Source organism: Mercenaria mercenaria, chromosome 13 (assembly GCF_021730395.1).
Source record: "Mercenaria mercenaria strain notata chromosome 13, MADL_Memer_1, whole genome shotgun sequence".
In the NCBI taxonomy this organism is placed as follows: Eukaryota; Metazoa; Mollusca; class Bivalvia; order Venerida; family Veneridae; genus Mercenaria; species Mercenaria mercenaria.
Window position 1 is genome coordinate 80,632,588 of NC_069373.1, and position 18,606 is coordinate 80,651,193.

The 18,606-nt window shown below is 36.4% G+C and overlaps 1 protein-coding gene across 3 annotated transcripts; it reads left to right on the forward strand.

The window, feature by feature from the left end:
• The first annotated feature begins 4,252 nt into the window (after window positions 1-4,252).
• Window positions 4,253-17,232, forward strand: LOC123529688 (uncharacterized). 3 transcript variants are annotated; one of them, XM_053522459.1, is made up of 2 exons: window positions 4,253-4,650; window positions 15,993-17,232. In XM_053522459.1, the coding sequence occupies exons 1-2, from the start codon at window positions 4,610-4,612 to the stop codon at window positions 16,660-16,662; spliced, it is 711 nt and encodes a 236-aa protein (XP_053378434.1). In that variant the 5' UTR covers window positions 4,253-4,609; the 3' UTR covers window positions 16,663-17,232. The 3 variants fall into 3 exon arrangements, with proteins under 3 accessions (XP_053378434.1, XP_045166069.2, XP_053378433.1); XM_045310134.2 differs by lacking the exon at window positions 4,253-4,650 and adding an exon at window positions 5,618-5,799; XM_053522458.1 differs by lacking the exon at window positions 4,253-4,650 and adding an exon at window positions 11,410-11,546.
• The last annotated feature ends 1,374 nt before the right edge of the window (window positions 17,233-18,606 follow it).

Sequence of the window (18,606 nt, forward strand, 5' to 3'; positions counted from 1 at the left end):
GTCTGCATTTATCTTTTTTAATAAATTATTTAGATCGTCACCTCAGCGCAAAAAGTTTAATAAGTCCTTTATGTCATTGCAGTTATCCACTTTTTGCACCGAGGTGACGAGATATACATGTTAACTTCAGAATGAAACTCTCGTATAACTAAATAATGAATGAAATTGAAAAGACATGAAACAAAAACAGTCTGCGTTTGTAAAATCTGTCATTCGTGTACTCAAGATCTACACCACACAAACTACTGCATTTTTTGTTCACAAGATAAACTATATTTAGACCTCACATGGAAAACAAATACTCTATATATTGTCCAAATTTGGCGAACAATATGTATCTGGTCGTGCACGCGGTCCAAAGTCTTAACCCGTCACGGAGGTCGGCAACATACGTTCGATTACGTTTCCTCGCGTATGTATTGTACTATTTAGTTGACCCGTCGAAACATGTTTCTGGCTTTCATGTTAATCTTATGTAGGCGTGAATAGAATATAATGAAAGCCGGGAACAAGTTTTGACAGGTCAAATAAATTGTACAATATAATTGACGAAGGTACGATACTTCACGGAAATTGTCAATTTTCTATACGGGACAACGATCTTTTGGGTTTGAAGAACATGTACGTATACACAACTATTACCGATTGTGTCTTCATTCGATAAAATTTCCTTATATGTATCAGCCAGCAACTGTTGAAACTGTTGTTAAATATTGCCATATATGCTACAGTCTTACCATAAATGTTACACTCTTTTCATAAATGCCAAAATCTTACCATAAATGTAACACTCTTATCATAAATACTGCAGTCTTACAATAAATGTTACACTCTGACCATAAATGCTATAATCTTACCATAATCTCCTCCTTACGTGAAGCAAAATCATAAATGTTACACTTCGACGAAAGTTTGATTGTAACATTTACGATATCACTCACTACAGCTGGTAAACACCAGACCCGGATCCAGTGCCGGGCCGAGGGGCTCGTTTCCACCCCACCACAACCTAGTTGGCTGAGAAGCGACCTGTACTCATCAAAGATGCACCCTACTATTTTGGCAACGGAATATATTTTCTCAAAATTTTGATCAAGAAACGCACCAGAGGCCACTATTTCATGCCTGTATTTCAAAACTTTTCAGGGGAGACCCCCTGATCCTAACACCCCCACCCTCTAAATGGGCAGAGGCCCCATCCCATACCTACCCGTCCCCGCGCCATGCTTCGTTCTAGACTGAGCCCTGTAGGACCACATTCGTAACAGATCGCATTTGTAACAGATTTCGTACGTATGCGATCGCATTCGTAACAGGTAAAATGTGTTACGAATGTGTTTGTCCAACATGGGGGTTGACATGAGAAGCACATATGTATCATGTTGAGTTTTATACTGCAAATGTTCAATCAGTTGGTTGTCATCGCAACATCATTAAATGACTGCCATAAGCACCATCACAAGTTAGCGTCGTCGTCGACGACGTCAAAAACGTCATAAAATTATTTGAGCCGCATCATGAGAAAATGGGCCTTCGGGAATCTTCGGGGCTTTGCAACCAGTGTTGGTCCAGATCAGCCTGTGCATCCCCGCAGTCTGATCGTAGCCCAAACCGTTCGCTGTTATTTCAAAGAAGGCTTATTCTATCTGAATATGAACTTTTCTGACCCTTATTCAGATGCACAAATGCAAGGTCGGCCTTAATATACAGTTTCCGGAAATTCACAAAAATGTCCGAATGCCAATTTTCCCGATACTTGGCTCAATTTTTATTATCATTTCTGCATCCACTGCTACTACCACTATAATATGATTACAACTTCAGCTACTTCTACTGTTACCTCGACTACCTGAAATGTGACCCACATACTTAGGTCACTGGTTTGAACCCGGTGGCGACATACATTTGTAGCTATCTTTCGTTATCCAGACCTGTCTCAAGTTGGGTGACAAACAGGAAGTTGCTATGTCGTGGGACAAATTATATACAATTTGTCATGGACGGAGTCGTTAGGCTTAAGTCTAGGAGGGCCCGACCTTGTGCATGCTGCGAACTAATGTCTATGAGATTTTAAGAAAATACACCTTTCATTACCCTCACCCCCACTGAGCTCGCTTGTAAGGAAATTGGCCTTCGTTTATTATAATCCCGCCGTGAAACAGCGGAGTTTGTGCATTCGTGCAGTTATATTTAGGTTCTTGTCCTTGGTATAACTTGCCCATGCATTGTCAGATTTTCAAATTATTTGGTACAAATGATCAGCAAGGACAGAAGGTTTGTTGCGATCATGATCCATGTTGCTATATCCAAGATCATGGTCACAGCTTTGAACTTAGATTTGTTTTGTTATTTTGCTGTAATATATACGCTTTAGTCAGATTTCCAAATACCTTGGTACAAATAACTACCATTTATTGACAATCTGTAGTGATCATATTACACATATTACTGCAAACGACTAAAATTTTGGCAGTCTGTAGAATGGTTTTGATGAATATTATGTTTGTTTGTTCGATTCAGAGCGCCTGTTGTCAACAGTATTTAGGTAATACAGTTTAGGGCAGTTAATCTTACCATTGATCCTACAACGGACCAGTCCAAGATAATGCTGATGATTATGATGATGATGATGATTATGATGATAAAAATGTCAAAAATATCAAAATCAGTACAACCGATAGGCGAAAATCGCAACAGATACGTGTAGTTATCACCCGGTCTCGAACGTGTATCCCTCGACACTCTAGTCGATGGTTAGTTGCTCCCATTAATATTAATTGAAATTATACCCTGGCTTATATACGAGTTTACACACATACAATCGTTTACGGGTCTGGTAAAACGCACCGATACACGTAAAGTCTTAACTGGGTGGATGAGAGACACAATATCTCTGGAAGTTCCGGTCCTGACTGGGAATTCAACAGGCTCCGCCGGTTTCGTAATCTGCAAAACTATCCACTGCACCACCCTTACCGATGGAGTTACTTGTGCCGCTCCTATAGAGATACAAAATAAGAGTGTCGGGGTTTTGAATAGGACATATTTCATCTGATGTATCCATTGTCGTCAGTATAAATTTTTTTATTTTTGATGTTCAAAGCAATGCGAATTGACAAATATAAACAAAACGAAAACGACCCATCTTGCAGCGAACCCTCGCACGTCGACGACATCAGGATCAGAACAATAATATTAAGCAGTCTTCGAATAGTCAAGCTAGTCACTATTTAAAAGTATACATAAATGTATATATACCCGGTGTACTACGAAAACAAGCTTTTACAGGACTTGCTATGTTGAGACTGCCTTGATCTTGTTTTTAGTGCATTTTATTTGTTGTTGAAGCAATGCAACCTTTAAAAGTTGAACAGGGATTGCATGCGGTGTGCATCTTCCCCTTTAATCATACATATTCATATATTCATGCATTCAGTAAAAATGAAACCTTACAAACCAAAACCGATATGGGAAATTCATAAGTGACATGTACATGTAGCACCATGCTACTATGAACAGACCAGTCATGATAACGGTATTCTTTCCAAGTTTATGTTTGTGTTGACAAGGATAAAATCAGCATTTTTTTGCCAATTCAGGGGCCGTAACTCCAAGTAAAATGGTGCAATACGGTTGTTTTTGAAAGGAACCGAGATCTTATAGCTATATATAGTAAAAATAAAACAAAAAATGTGGTCTCTATCACGTTCACAAGGCTAAAATCTGTAATTATTGCCATCTCTGGGGCAATAACCCCAAGACGAATAAGGTTATATGGCTTGTTTTTGAAAGGAACCGAGATATCATAGATATATACACGTTCTGTGCAAGTTTTGTCAAAATCAAATAATAAATGTTGTCTCTACGTATTCACAGAAAAATGTGAACGGACGGACGGTCGGACGACGGACGACGTACAAAGGATGATCACAATAGCTCACTTTGTCACTACGTACAAGTGAGCTAAAACATGTTACAAATGTGTTTCAGATGTAAAAGTGCACATTTTTGTTCATTTTTCCGATTGAAAATGACATGTGACAAACGTGATCAGATGTCACATCAAAAATCGGCATCGATCACATTTGTCTCAAAAATTGTTACAAATGTGCTTGATTTCTGTTACATATGCGATCTCATTTGTAACACCTGTTACATATGCGATCGCATTTGTAACACCTGTTACAAATGCGATCTGTTACGAATGTGGTCCTACAGAGCCCCCTCCCCCGAGTCAAATATTTCAGGATCCGGGCCTGCATGCAGCGACGAGATAACCGAATACGTTACCACCGAGAAATATTTCATAGACATTCCACACTATTTTACTTCAACTTTAAGATATTGTCAAAGTACGTATTTTCATTTTGAAATGTGCATGCCTATATTTTTTGTAAGGTAATTGTGCATGTTTCCTCTAAGTAGCATACATTAGATACGTAACTCAATTGTTGGCCTATAAAACACACCGTCAGTTAAACGGTATGCCGCCTAGCAAAATACTACTTTACCTGGAAAACTACATATTATAAGCAAGCTGCGTTACATAATATTATGTGTTATATGAAAGCAACATTTCTAAGTACACTGAAATGATTTTTCAAAGGCTATGAAACAATATACATTGACAGGAAGGAATTTACAGAACGGGTGAGTTACATTATTATTTTACATGCGCCGTTTTTAAAAAAAAATAGCTTAGCATGTACCTGTAAGTATAAACACTTTCAGGTAATAAACTGAGTTTTTGCATGTTTGTTGAGCTTTAAGATACTCCAACAGTTTATATGGCAACTTTTTTCCTCCAGAATATTTCAAACGCGTATGGGACATCTTTGTAGCTGCAATCAAGGTGGCTCCCACGACGGCCCAAAACGGGGCATGGATGCTCGGTCATGGAAACCAACGTCATTTACCTTTTATACTGGCGAGAATGGCAACATAAAAATAGATTTTAAAATGGTGAACCTACTCTGGACCTCCCATGTTACTGTTTCATTACCTAGGGTCCGATAGCCTGAGTTACTCCCCTTTGTTACAAATAAGTCATTTGCGTAACCTGTCAAATTCAAGCAAATCACGTGACGATGGTACAACCATGGCGGCACGCTTGGCAACGGCTGGTAAATCAAATACTTGCCCTAATCTACAGGCAAACTGACATTTATGTCACAACATCTAAGAACTAATTTATCATGCAACTACTATGCAAAGTGCCTGATATCACTTGCCTGATAATTTATTTTGATATCAAGTCATTGACCTGATATCAAAATTAAGCTCCTCCCATATTGACGGACTAGTTTTTACATCAGATTCCTTCCAGATTATATTTTATAACAGAGTCCAGTTCTTTGTACTAAATAGATTCTGTAATCTTAACAAGGTGTCTCCACATTTATCACACATACAATAGAACTGAATGACGTCATTGTGAAACGTTCATCATGACATCACAATGTTTTCATGAATCGATTTGATTATTGGTAAGATTAACAATCCACTTGACAATGTATGATATAGATCTACTTCCTCTTGATTTATGGCTAATTTAAGGCATGCACATTTTATTGATTATTAGCAAAACTATTTGTGTCAAATATTATTCTTGGATCAGTTAATTATGATTCTTGGATCAGTGTAAATTAATGATTAAACTTTAAAGTATTTCTGACCTGAATCTGCCATGGAACTGGAAGTGAAATTTTCAGTGCTTTGGACTTGTAGCTGTCCAAGTCAGATGTTTAATAATGTGGAAATAAAGCATGTTCTGCCTTATTCAAGAGCATTTTTACGCAGGTAGATCCAAGTGTTTATTTCATTGTTATTCTTACAAGAATAGAATCTATCAAAAAGTCAAAAACATTGTCGAAGTTGAATTCAGTATGGCTGCCGTATTGTTTCGTTCAGATGTTTCAGGGGCGGATGAATTTTTAAATTCGTGAAATATAAATTTAGATCTATTATTTTTTTGCTTCAGAGGTCATTTTTTACGAAATAAGAGATGATGGCATATGTTGTTCTAGGCAGTTTGTATAAGTTTCATGATAAAAAGAATAACAGGCTATTGTCTTTTGATATATCAATGTTATCAGGTCTCAGCTGATATGGGGGAAGGGGTTCAGTTCCCTCACCCCTTCCAGCCCATATCAACCTCGATCTGATAACATTGATATCCAAAGACAGTAGCCTGTTATTCTCTATGTATCTATATTTTGCAGTATGCCATTCGTCAACTTGATTCGCTTACATGTACTCAAGAGACCGTCAAGTAATTTCATTGTTTACTTTTTAGCAAGTGCTAATTTTGTCATAATAGATAACAAGCCAATTTGAGAGAACCTGTATATGTACTGAGACCATAATTTGCTGTGATATCTATATTGTCATTTTGGTGGCAGGGGACAGTAAATTTGAAAATATAATACCCGTGCGAAAAAAAAAAATTTTGAGAAATGTCCGGGAAGTGTTGAGCGAATAATTATTGCATATACCTAACAGTTCATCATTCGACATTTGTTTGTAAAACTCCGGTTTCAGGACACTAAATTTCAGGCAAAATCTGCCAAAAATGCACACCTTGCACGACCTGTTACGTATTATCTGCAGATGACTGATCTAAAACATTATGTATATTTTTGAAGCATGTGACTAGACGAAAATAATGGTAAGAAAAGTGTCTCACAACCGTTTACTTTATTCGCAAATTCCACCTGAATCGAGATTGCGGATGAGCATTTTTGTTTCGTTTGACCTGTTACTTCAGGTAAGATTTTAGACCCGACCGTATACGCAGAACTAGGAAAATCATTCAAGAATTCATTTATTCTAAACAGCAAGAATCATTAGTTTAATAAACATCAAAAATAACCAGTTGAATACAAGAACCTTTAAAATGAATATAGCTATTTCTTTACCTGTCACTTTAATGGGAAGAACGTTTCTTTCCTTCTTTTCTTTTTTGGTTTGGTATAGGTTCATCTGGCCGCCTGCCATTCACCCTCCGCCCCCCCCCCCCCCCCAACCCCCGTCCCCCACTCCAACTTTGAGATCGATCCTACGCCAATGTAACAAAACATGTTTATGATCTCGGGATCAATGTTCTTTTTGTTTTTAAAAGGCTAAATGAATGGTATTTAGAGTTTGAAATGGGCGACGGAGCGGAGGGGTGTGGAGAGGTCTGATGACTTGTCGGAGGTAACATTAAAACCGAGTGTTGTCTACGTAGCGGAGAAAGAGTATAGCAGAACATATGTCAAACAATTTGTGCAACATTATCTTAGAATCTTTTATTATTAACTGGCGAAGAGACAGAGGGACCGACAGGAGGACAGACAGACTACTGGAACAAATTCAGTACTAGGGCAAAATTCAATATCATGTTATTGTCCCAATATTTTGGAAGAAATGATAAGGCCAACAATAAATTTAAACATATTACTAATAGAGTTCCAGTATCACTGGCACCAGACCAGAAAGATAAAGAGTCACTGTACATGCTATACCCTACCCCTGTAGGTATACTATAAGTACCAAGGTCATGGACGGAAAAATATACTAACCCGTTTCCATGTTAAGCTCGAGTTCGGGAAATAGTACTATGCATATTGAACAAATGGTAATGTATCGTGCACCGGCCATAATTCATTAATATTTCTAATCACAGAGTAGAAACTCTCCGTTGTTTATGGATGAACTTCCCTAATGGTGCACGATGGAAGGTAGATAACACTTGTTCAATATGCACAAAACGGGGCTAAAATGACGGATATGTTGTTCATGTTCTACAGCGAGCAAAATTATATGATTATTTTTTCGTAGCCGATCTTTGAGGGATGAAAATGTATTGGAGTACTTTCTAATATGTGCCTCCATGGAATATGATGTGACTTTGACAATTTTGAATAGTGCATGGACATATGCATAAGCTGATACATGATGTATTGTTGGAATGTTACGGTTCGTGAATTCTGTTCAGTGTCAGTGTTGAAGACAGGTAATAAATTGCGCACGTGCAAACTTTTTCTATATAATCAGAGCGTTATGAGTGTCAGTGTTTCTGCAACAGAACCATCTGCAAGCAAAAAGAGAGACTTATCTTCTCCCGACGATTTATTAGTTCCTAAGAAAAATAAATTAGTTAACCAATCGCCAAAAAAACATTGATTCTGCAGTGACCGTTTCGCCAGCCACGGATACTCCGTTATCACCTTAACAACCCAAATTAACTCTCTACAAGCTGAAAATGAAGCTCTCCATCACGAGAACTCGGATCTTTCACACATGGTCGATATGCTGGAGTTCCAGGCTGACGCGGCTGAACAGTACAGCAGACGTGATAGCGTTAGAATATGAGGTGTTGCGGAGTCTGATAAATAAGACACTGACCAGCATGTTCTTAACATCAGTTCTGCAGTTGGTGTCCAGTAAACGTTCCAGGGTATAGCTGTGTCGCACCGAGCTGGTAAACCAAAATCTTCTGACAAGCCACATGATATATGTACTAGTGAAATGTGTGTCCCGTCGGTGTCGAAATGCATTCTATCAAAAGATTTTGCCGCTAAAATCTAAAAATTACACGGGTACCTTCATCAATGAAGCTCTGACCAACTACAGGTCACAACTTCTATATTTATTCTTTATATGGTGAAATCCAAGAAAATTATTGGTGCCTGGTCGTCAGATGAGGTTGTGCTGTTAAAGGCCTATGAAAATAGGAAAAGCAGCCTCCATAGAATCTTTTCAAACATGACCTTGTGCCCTTTATTTCGTATTGTGCTGACGAGTCCAGTATCGTCTGTGGTGTTGACTGACTTCAGATTACACATACATGTGCATGTCTTCTTGTTTGTGTTCCATGCACCGTCTGAAATATAAACAAACTTCGTTAAAGACCCACCACGACCTAGTGACCTACTTTTTTCGCCAACAAAAATTACATGAAAATCATTCTTACAATACAGGTAATAAGCAGCTATACTAAAAGTTTTCAGGGGGACAATTTAGGCCCTTCCTAAATAAATGTGTTTCCACAATCTTATCTGCAAGCTTATTCAGCCAATCTCTTTTCAGCTTAATTTTAAGAATATAGAGCAAAAACTGTCTCACACTGCAGATACAAAATGTGATGGAAATGTAACTAAATGTCAAACAGGTGGTGATCTGAAGGTTAGCTCATTCGTATAATCATTACATTGTACCAAATTGCTATATATTACCGAGCGTTAGATTTTTGAAACACGGGGCGTCTTCCTTATATTCTAGTACTACTTAAATGACAATCTTAATACAATAGATATGAACACAAAATAAATTTATCCTGGTAAGTTAACAGGTAACCATTTTGTTTTCTTTATTGTCTTGAAGCTTTTGAGGAAATAGTGTAGTTTCGACACCCACAGAAAAATGCATGTCTTATATTGACACTTGAAACGATTCTTTATCTGTACATGCACCGCACTTATTTATTATTTAAGTAAATATATCGGCTATGTATTCGTATTTTCGTTAGCTTTTTACAATAATATGAGCGTATATCAAAATCTCCTCCGTTAAAACCTCCTCAGCTGAAAAAAATTGACATGGTGGTCAAAATCCCCTCAACAAAAATGACAGGGTGATCACAATCCCCTTGGCAAAAACTTGGGGTAGTCAAAACCCCCTCGATGTGTAGTCAAAAGCCCCTTATCTCCTTAGTGAAATGAAATTGTGAGGCAAAATTTGAGTCATTCTCGAAACTCTATTATCATTCTGATTTTTTAAAATAAAATCGCGATTGGTTCTGCCTTTGCGACCATTGTAGATCATGACCAGCCAGCACATACTGATCATGATCTGCAGTGTTTGCCATTTAGTCAGTATATTTGTGGTAATCACCCCTTTCATCAGTTAATGGTGCTGTCCAAATTGATAGATGGACAGGTTCATTATAGAAATTTAGCAGGGAAAGGGTTAAAATATGTGAGCGGTCTCTTGAGAACTTCTTGAGTGTTCTTGGACAGGTTATAGGAACAAAATAAAATAAAAGCAAAAATATGTGCTAGAAGGAAAGAAAAAATAAAGTAGTATATGTCATTTACCTAGCTCTAAAGACAAATACTATTATTAAAAATCAGCCAATGTTTTATCCGATTATTGTGCTATGAATTAGCTTAAAAAATAGTATCAACAATTTCATGTTGCTGATAATTATTTGTAACATCTTTGTCACCCCGTAATAAATAAATATGCCAATAATACTGTTTAACTAAATCAAAATTTTTGCAGAAATGTGCATTTGTTTGTCTTTTAATTTTTTCTGTATAAAAGTTATGCTTCTGACACCTCTCACCTGGGACATTAATTTTTTGAAAGAAAGATCTACTTTATTGTGAAAAGATACTCTTTTCTCCTTCTCAACGTAATTGCTTTTTCTTAATAGCCCCCTATTCAACACAACTGCTATCGTCAAAATGACAAAGATCAAAGAGAAATTTGATGTTTGAGTAAAGGGGATTATTATCATATTAAGGGGATTTTGACTACGATATAATTTTGCCAAGGGGATTTTGACCACCCCATCATTTTTGCAAAGGGGGTTTTGACTATCCATTGAGGAGATTATGAACACCTTCTCATTTCTGCTGAGGGGATTTTGACCACCATGGCGTTTTTCAGCCAAGAGGTTTTGACTGAGGGGAGTTTGAGCGTCTCCCTAATATGACGATGTAGCACGACTGAGATGATGTCAATGATGAAGTTTGTAAAATTATAATTATTCACGTAAACATTTCACATTACTAAGCTCCGTAACATGTCATGTTACGATTCTCTGCCTTTTCTGCGTTTCGACTTTCATGAAAATCTTCGTTTGAGCCGCGCCATGAGAAAATCAACATAGTGGCTTTGCGACCAGCATGGATCCAGACCAGCCTGCACAGATGCGCAGGCTGGTCTAGATACGTGCTGGTCGCAAAGCCACTATGATGGTTTTCTCATGGCGCGGCTCATTTAATTACACAAGTAGCATACACCTTCGACCTTAAACATTTCGTTTTAAAAACTATATATGTATTAGAGCGTATGTTATTTTGTAACGTAAATTAACTAATAAATCTTACGCACAAAGCTAAAACAAATGGTTGTTAAATTTTGTTTTATCATACAAGTAGCATACACCTAAGATAGCATACATCTCTCAGCTAAATGTATGTACCAGCGTTTATCTTACTAAATCTAAATCTTACATGTATGATAGTATATGTAACTTCATATTAGTCCAACTAACTGAACTCTAGATAATCAGATATCGTTATAATTTTTTTTTTGTCTGGTTGATATCCGCCTCGGTATAGACAACGTAAAATATCAAAATGTAAAATCGGTCTAACCAAAGTCTCATTATTTAGAATACCTTCATATTTGTTCAGTGTTAAACTCATTGTACATGTTTAGTCCGTAGTTCAAACGCTTTTATTGGTTGGCTGGATATGGATTAATATGCTAGTATTTATAGCGCATCGTAGCCATATTGGAAATACCCAGAGGTCAGAGTTTACATGCGCCAGGTAAATCCTTATATTTTATATATATTAATACTTTACTCAAAATCCATATATTTTTCGATTTGGTTTGTTTGTTTTATCTCTAGGTAGAACTGCATTTAAACTATACTTTGACGTATTAACAAATCTGGCCTGGCCTGGATGATCATTCCTCATGAAATATTATGTGATAAATCCTTTACTGTGATACATATATGTGATCTCAATTAGCTTTCATAAATTATTCAGTATTTAAGATTATGTATCTTGCTTTATTACTCAAAATATAACAGTTAAACATGACTTTCTGTGTCATGCCGCCAATAACAGGGACCACAATGGAAATAAGAAGAATCATTTCATCTTTTTTGTGTTATCCCTGGTATTGGTGAGCATTACATGGCTTTGCTGAGTAATATGATATAACTGTCTAATGATTTGTTGGTTTGTCACTATGTAATATTTTTTATGCATTGATTTGTCATTTGTTTTATCGCTATATTGCCATGTCATGTACACTTGTGCCAAATAAAACTTACTTACTTATATGCACTTTGCGTACACGTAAATTAATTTATTCTATACCTATTTTATCTATCCAATCGCGAACGTTCATTTGCAACACGTGACCGTACAATATATAGAGGATATTACATGAGTGCCTTTTCATATTGAATTTATTAAACGAGTTGAATAAAATGATAAAATGCGAGGCTCTGCCGAGCATTTTATCAATTTTATTCAACGAGTTTAATAAATTCAATCTGGAAAGTCACAAATGGTATATTCTTTTTATCACATGTTATCCTTTCCTGTCGAAACATCAACAAATCTACTTTCTTTTACTATATAAACAAGTCAGTTTGACCAACGTCTCCTATACCGTAAATGACGTCGACGTCAAAGCTTTATTACACTAGTGTATTATCATTTTTATTTAATGGCTTTATTACACTCCCGCGACGTCAAACATGTGATAAATTACGGTATTTGGATGCACGTGCGTACAAAAAATCCTGTATTATCTGTATTTGGACGGTTCAACAGTCCCATGTTAAACATACGATAAAGCCCGAAACGCGTAAAAAATGTTCCGAATGTAAACCAGATGAAGTAGGCGCTCTATGTACAGAGTTTGATTATGCGTCTTGAAATCTGGATTTAATTTGTGTTTTTTTTTGTTTACAACACACAAAAACGATTCAAGGGATAACAGTGCTATATGATTTAGGTATTAAAACGTTCGTTAATAATCAAAAACTTAAAAATACAGTAAAAAGGATCATCAGATGTTGGAATATTTGAAAAGTCGCTAAAAGAAGCCGTTCCGGACGAAACCTAGAAATTGGTATCAGCCCTGACTGTCTGAATAGCTACCTCAGCAGTTTTTATTTAACGGTTAAGAAACAAAATGGAGAAGATTATGAAAGGCAGCGGACGGCCGGTCAGCATCCAAAACATGTCTGCTCTATAATTCAGTTTTCGTCGGCTCTTCACCAAACTTGCTGACAATGTTTGTGGGCATTACATCTCGGCCAATTTTGAAAACCAGCCAAATTGTACCAGGCACTCTTTGATTATAGTCCTTGAATCACTCGAAAAATGGGGAATTTAGCCTTGTCCGCTCTTTTAAGTCGAAGTTTTCATCCTCTCTTCACCAAACTTGCTGACAATGTTTGTGGGCATAATATCTCAGCCAAGTATTATTACCACCCAAATCGCCAAATGGCTGTTGTAGGGAGGTTGCACCATATTCTTTTTTTTAATGATGATACGCAGAAAAAACAACATTCAATGAATTACGTATATTACGTATGAAGTGAAATAAATATAGAATAAAAAGGTTATTTTAAGGTCTAACATTGTTCTGTATAATATATATTTGCACTCCTACCAAACTGAGAAAAACTAGAAAAGGCAGGAATACAATATGCAGTGAAACATTTTAATTTAAACTATTATTATAGTAAGATAAAATAGATATAGCGGCTCGTCCAATATGGTTTTCTCAGCTGGGTACTCGTCCAAATATATCTCCGTATTGTACAGAACAATGTTAAATAACCTAATAGTATCATTAAGTTATGTAGCAATTACCCTAAACATTTTTGATACATTTTAGATGAGTTTTTCAATACGAGATATCAGCGCAATTATGAATTTTAAGCGTTGCCTTAAACCATGTAACTCATAATTGTATACATACTAATTTTATCTTTATCACTGATTTTAAACACATATATTTTAAAAAACTCTGCTCAGTATTTTGTGTGTAACAGGTACTTTTGGTCAAGTACCTAGAGTCATATTGCGTGTGAATCTTTCCCCTAAATGACTTGGTATTGATCCTTATTGTTCCTTGTGCGTAACATTTTTTAGTACCTGTTAATGATAATGTTAATGGTTAACGGTCCGTAGAATTCTTTTCAAACTGCGCGTTGCACCTTTAGATTTACACACGTTTTACAAGTAACACTGCCACTTAAACATTTTATTAAACGAATTAAATCTTCTCCTTACCTTTATTCTAAGTGGCGAATTACATATTTCAAGTATCGCAGAGTTTGTCCCTCATTGATCCACACTCCAGCCACATAAAATGCCAATTTCCTTTTATATACATTTTATTCCTTGTCTAAAGTACACTTCTCATGTCCCATTTCTTCTCATTCGGGGTTGTAAGCTATAAAAATTCTGATACTATTTGCATTCGCATGACGGCCTTTCTCGAATTTATACTATCACCCTCTCGATCACGATACTACGGGTTCCTACCAGTTTTTACTCACTTCCTTCTCTTCGTAAGTATACATAGGTGTCCTGAATATGTCTTATAATTGCATAACCCTTTGTTAGCAAATATTTGCATTTCTAACACTTATTAAATATCCTCGCAGATTTTTTACCGACTGTCGAAACAACCTTTTTTTTTTTTTATTAATGTGCGTAATTTCGATATTAATGAACTTGGACACTGTTCTGTTTGGTAACCTAGACCTTTCTGATCAGGATAACACGACTTTATTTACTCATGAAGAGTCATACATGTCCAAAAGTAAGAGAGTTTTTAGCTACCCCGAGACTGTCTCATTTCTTCTTTTTCTCAGTCTTCATTAATTTCTATTCCCAACTTATCTGTCTTTCTGCAATATATACTTACATATGTATTTAACAAATTGTACTTTTTCTTCTATCATATATTTCCCTGTTCAACTGTTTACATTAATAACTAGTATTATTTTCATGTTTTAAGACTATGTTCCTAGTCCCATAAAGTATTAAGCTCGATATGTCCGTACATGTTTATTTTGTCCGCGAAGGAGAAGAATTTTATTAGACTTTCCTTTCCTATGTCGCTTTGATCAATGTACGACATAGTGTGTATTAATTAGTGTTTGTACTTTATTTTCTAGGAATAAATATGTTTAAACTAAACTAACATGCATAGTGCTCATTAATTTCCGAACTCCGTGCTTTGCGTTAGAAATACGCGGTTGAAATTGGTTAGTGCATGCTTCCTTTCACGTCCATTGTTCTTTAATTTAGTAAAACCTAGGGATAGGATATACCATGTACAGTGTCTTCTGCTTTCTGGTCTGGTACCAGTGATCAGTGCAACAATGTTATAAACATACAACCATTAGCTTTTTGACCGGGAACCAGTACGCTGATTGTCAGGCAAGAACCAACTCATTGCATTATGAATGAAAAATCGCTTTAACAGATTTTGCAATGATTAACATAGACTTCTAGGTGTTCATGACCAAGTTCAAGTCTGTAAAAGCTAAAACGATATAAAGTGAAACTGAGTGTATGAATTCTGTTTCGATAAGGAGCTGCAGCTGACTAGTATCACCGATTTAGATTTTCCATGTCCCGTCCGATATATCAACTCCATAGCAATTTGACTTTCGATTGTGTGGTCATTAGGGATTATCTGTCCCGAATGAATTAAGAAATTATTTATAGCAAAGGAATGTTTAAATACTTATTTTTGCACGATGAGCGGTTATGTGCTGGGCGTAACAATTTCACGAGGGCGTAGCCTGAGTGAAATTAACGTCCGAGTGCATAAATAGTGTTAAAATACGGTTTTGGTATAAATTATTTCGATTCTAATATGCCCTTAATGTAAAACAGTAGATGAAATATGGTAGTGCTCTTTCTTGGTCGCAAAAAATGACGTCAGCGCACGTTAACGTCATTCTAGCATATGAGTATTTTAACAGAGAAAAGCATATAAGAATTAAAATTTTATCACAACTAGGAAGAGTATCTGCTTCAAAGGAACTATTATCTAGTGTTGATCTTTTATTGTCGTTTTCACTGAAACTGTCAGTGCGTATGTTTACGACATGCATTACAAATACGAACGTCTGTACAACTAACTTACTACTTCTTTGAAATCCAAATGTGGTAAAAATCTATATGTTATGCTGCAGCAGCTACTGTTTTAATTTTCTCTTTCAGATTGAAGCAGCAAAATGCAGACAGCAGACGAAAGTGGAAAATCGACAAAAGCACATTCAAAGCTAAGCCCAAATTATTTTGTGACAATACAAATAACAGAAAACGGACGATAAAAAACTTGCTAGACGAGCAAAGAGACATATTGTCAAGATATCCCCGTTATGAAGATTTTGAAATGCCAGCGAATAGATTCCATTTGACATTAACAGTTCTTCAGCTAGACAATGAGTCAAATATCCGAGATTGTGTTGCAGCTATGGAGCATGCAAAACCTGAAATCGAGAAACTGGCGAAAATGATAAAACCGCTCGAGTTCCAAGGGCTGGGCTGCTTTAGTCCTAGAGTAATTTTTGCAAAAGTGAAATTTCCAAGTGAGTTTATGGAACTAGTGGATGTCATTAAGGACGCTATAAAAGGCGCAGGAATTAAGACCGAGCTGAGACCACCAAAACTTCATGTAACTTTATTTAACGTGGACAAGGAGACGTATAGCGACAGACGCTGGTATAAAGGGAAGATAATTTTGGCGTCCCTTTTCGATCCAGATCCGTACTTTGGGTCACAGCCTGTAAACAACATTCAGATTTGTGAAATGCATACATTACCAACCGAAGAAGGGGAAACAGACTTTTACCGCAGTATTTTCAACCTGCAAATTGATAAATCGTAACACGTACACGTAACGTTTTAAACTCGTTATCTGCTCATAGTGCACTATAACAGAAATAGTGCACGAGTAATCTTACAAGTCAACAATAGAATATATTGCTTACAGACTATAATTATATGCCTCAGTAATGAAATCATTTGGCATTAACCTAAGAGCTGGTATCAAAGGACTTGCAAACTATACTTTCGTTTCACGTTCCAGGGCCGTCACTTTTTCAGTCCGCAGAAAATTCAATATCGTTATAATGCCAAAGTGAAAATATTTTGTCTCAGAAATAAAATGCCTGTCTTTGTGGAGATAGTTGCTTGTCGGGGTGTAATTATTTGGTAATAGAGGTTGTATGTACTATGGAAATAAAATCAAACCCGTCGGAAATGTGTGAAGTTTGAATTGAATGAAATTTCAGCGTTTATATTTCTTGGACAGTAGTAGGCTGGATTTAAAAGGAACTTCAAATCAGCAATGAAGATCCCGACATGTTATTGACTGCGCAGTTATGCACTGTTAAATGTCTTTAGAAATTGTCCAGACTACTTCTATACAGTTTATGACTTAATTGTACCCCCGACAACAAAGTTGTAAGGGGGGGTATACTGGTTTCAGGTTGTCTGTCTGACTGTCTGTCCGTCTGTCTGTCTGTCTGTCCGTCTGTCTGTCTGTCTGTCCGTAGACACAATCTTGTGCACACCATCTCTCCTCATCCCCTTGACACAATTTAATGAAACTTCACACAAGTGATCAGTAACAACAGCAGTTGTGCATGGGGCATGTTAGGTACTTTCAGAAAAAAAACTTGCAGAGTTATGGGACTTTGTTTTTTGTTACTATACTATATACATAGACACAATCTTGTGCGCACCATCTCGCCTCATCCACTTGACACAATTTAATGAAACTTCACACAAGTGATCAGTAATAACAGTAGTTTTGCATGGGGCATGTTAGGTTCTTTCAGAAAAAAAATTGCAGAGTTATGGGACTTTGTTTTTTGTTACTATACTATATACATAGACACAATCTTGTGCACACCATCTCTCCTAATCCACTTGACACAATTTAATGAAACTTCACACAAGCGATCAGTAACAACAGTAGTTGTGCATGGGGCATGTTAGATTCTTTCAGAAAAAAAAGTTGCAGAGTTATGGGACTTTGTTTTTTGTTACTATACTATATACATAGACACAATCTTGTGCACACCATCTCTCCTCATCCCCTTGACACACTTTAATGAAACTTTACACAAGTGATCAGTAACAACAGTAGTTGTGCATGGGGCATGTTAGGTTCTTTCAACGACAAAAATTGCAGAATTATGGGCCTTTGTTTCTTGTTAACATACTATGTACATAAAGTCTGCATATGCAGTCTTGTGCGCGCCTAATCTTCCGAACCCTTGCACACAATTTAATGAAACTTCACACAAGTGATCAGTACCAACTCTAGTTGTGCATGGTGCATGTTACGTTCTTTTAGATAAATATTCTGCATAGTTATGGGACTTTGTTTTTTGTTACTAAACTGTATACATACAGTCTATATACATACAGTCAACATAATTATTCTTGTGTGCGTCAAATTGCAATGTACTGTGTCAGTGCATGCGTGGGGTACATTCATCACCTTTAGTTAATGTTGCTTGATTTTGTTGTACATATTCTATGGATTAGTCTTTTCTGTACAATAATAATTAGACTCTATACAATAAAATAAAATTATACTTAGGTAATTATATGTTGATTTATGATACAAATTTATTTATATATGGTTCTATTACGGTTTTCAGTTTCTCATTTTGATAGAAAAATGAGTTAAGTATTCAGAACTCAAATATAACATTTGTTACAAGGGATTTGCGATGTGGGGATATTTTGTATTTTATTGTGATTGATCATACTTTTTAAAATCTTTATACTGTATGCATACAATTACTCACAACCTGTA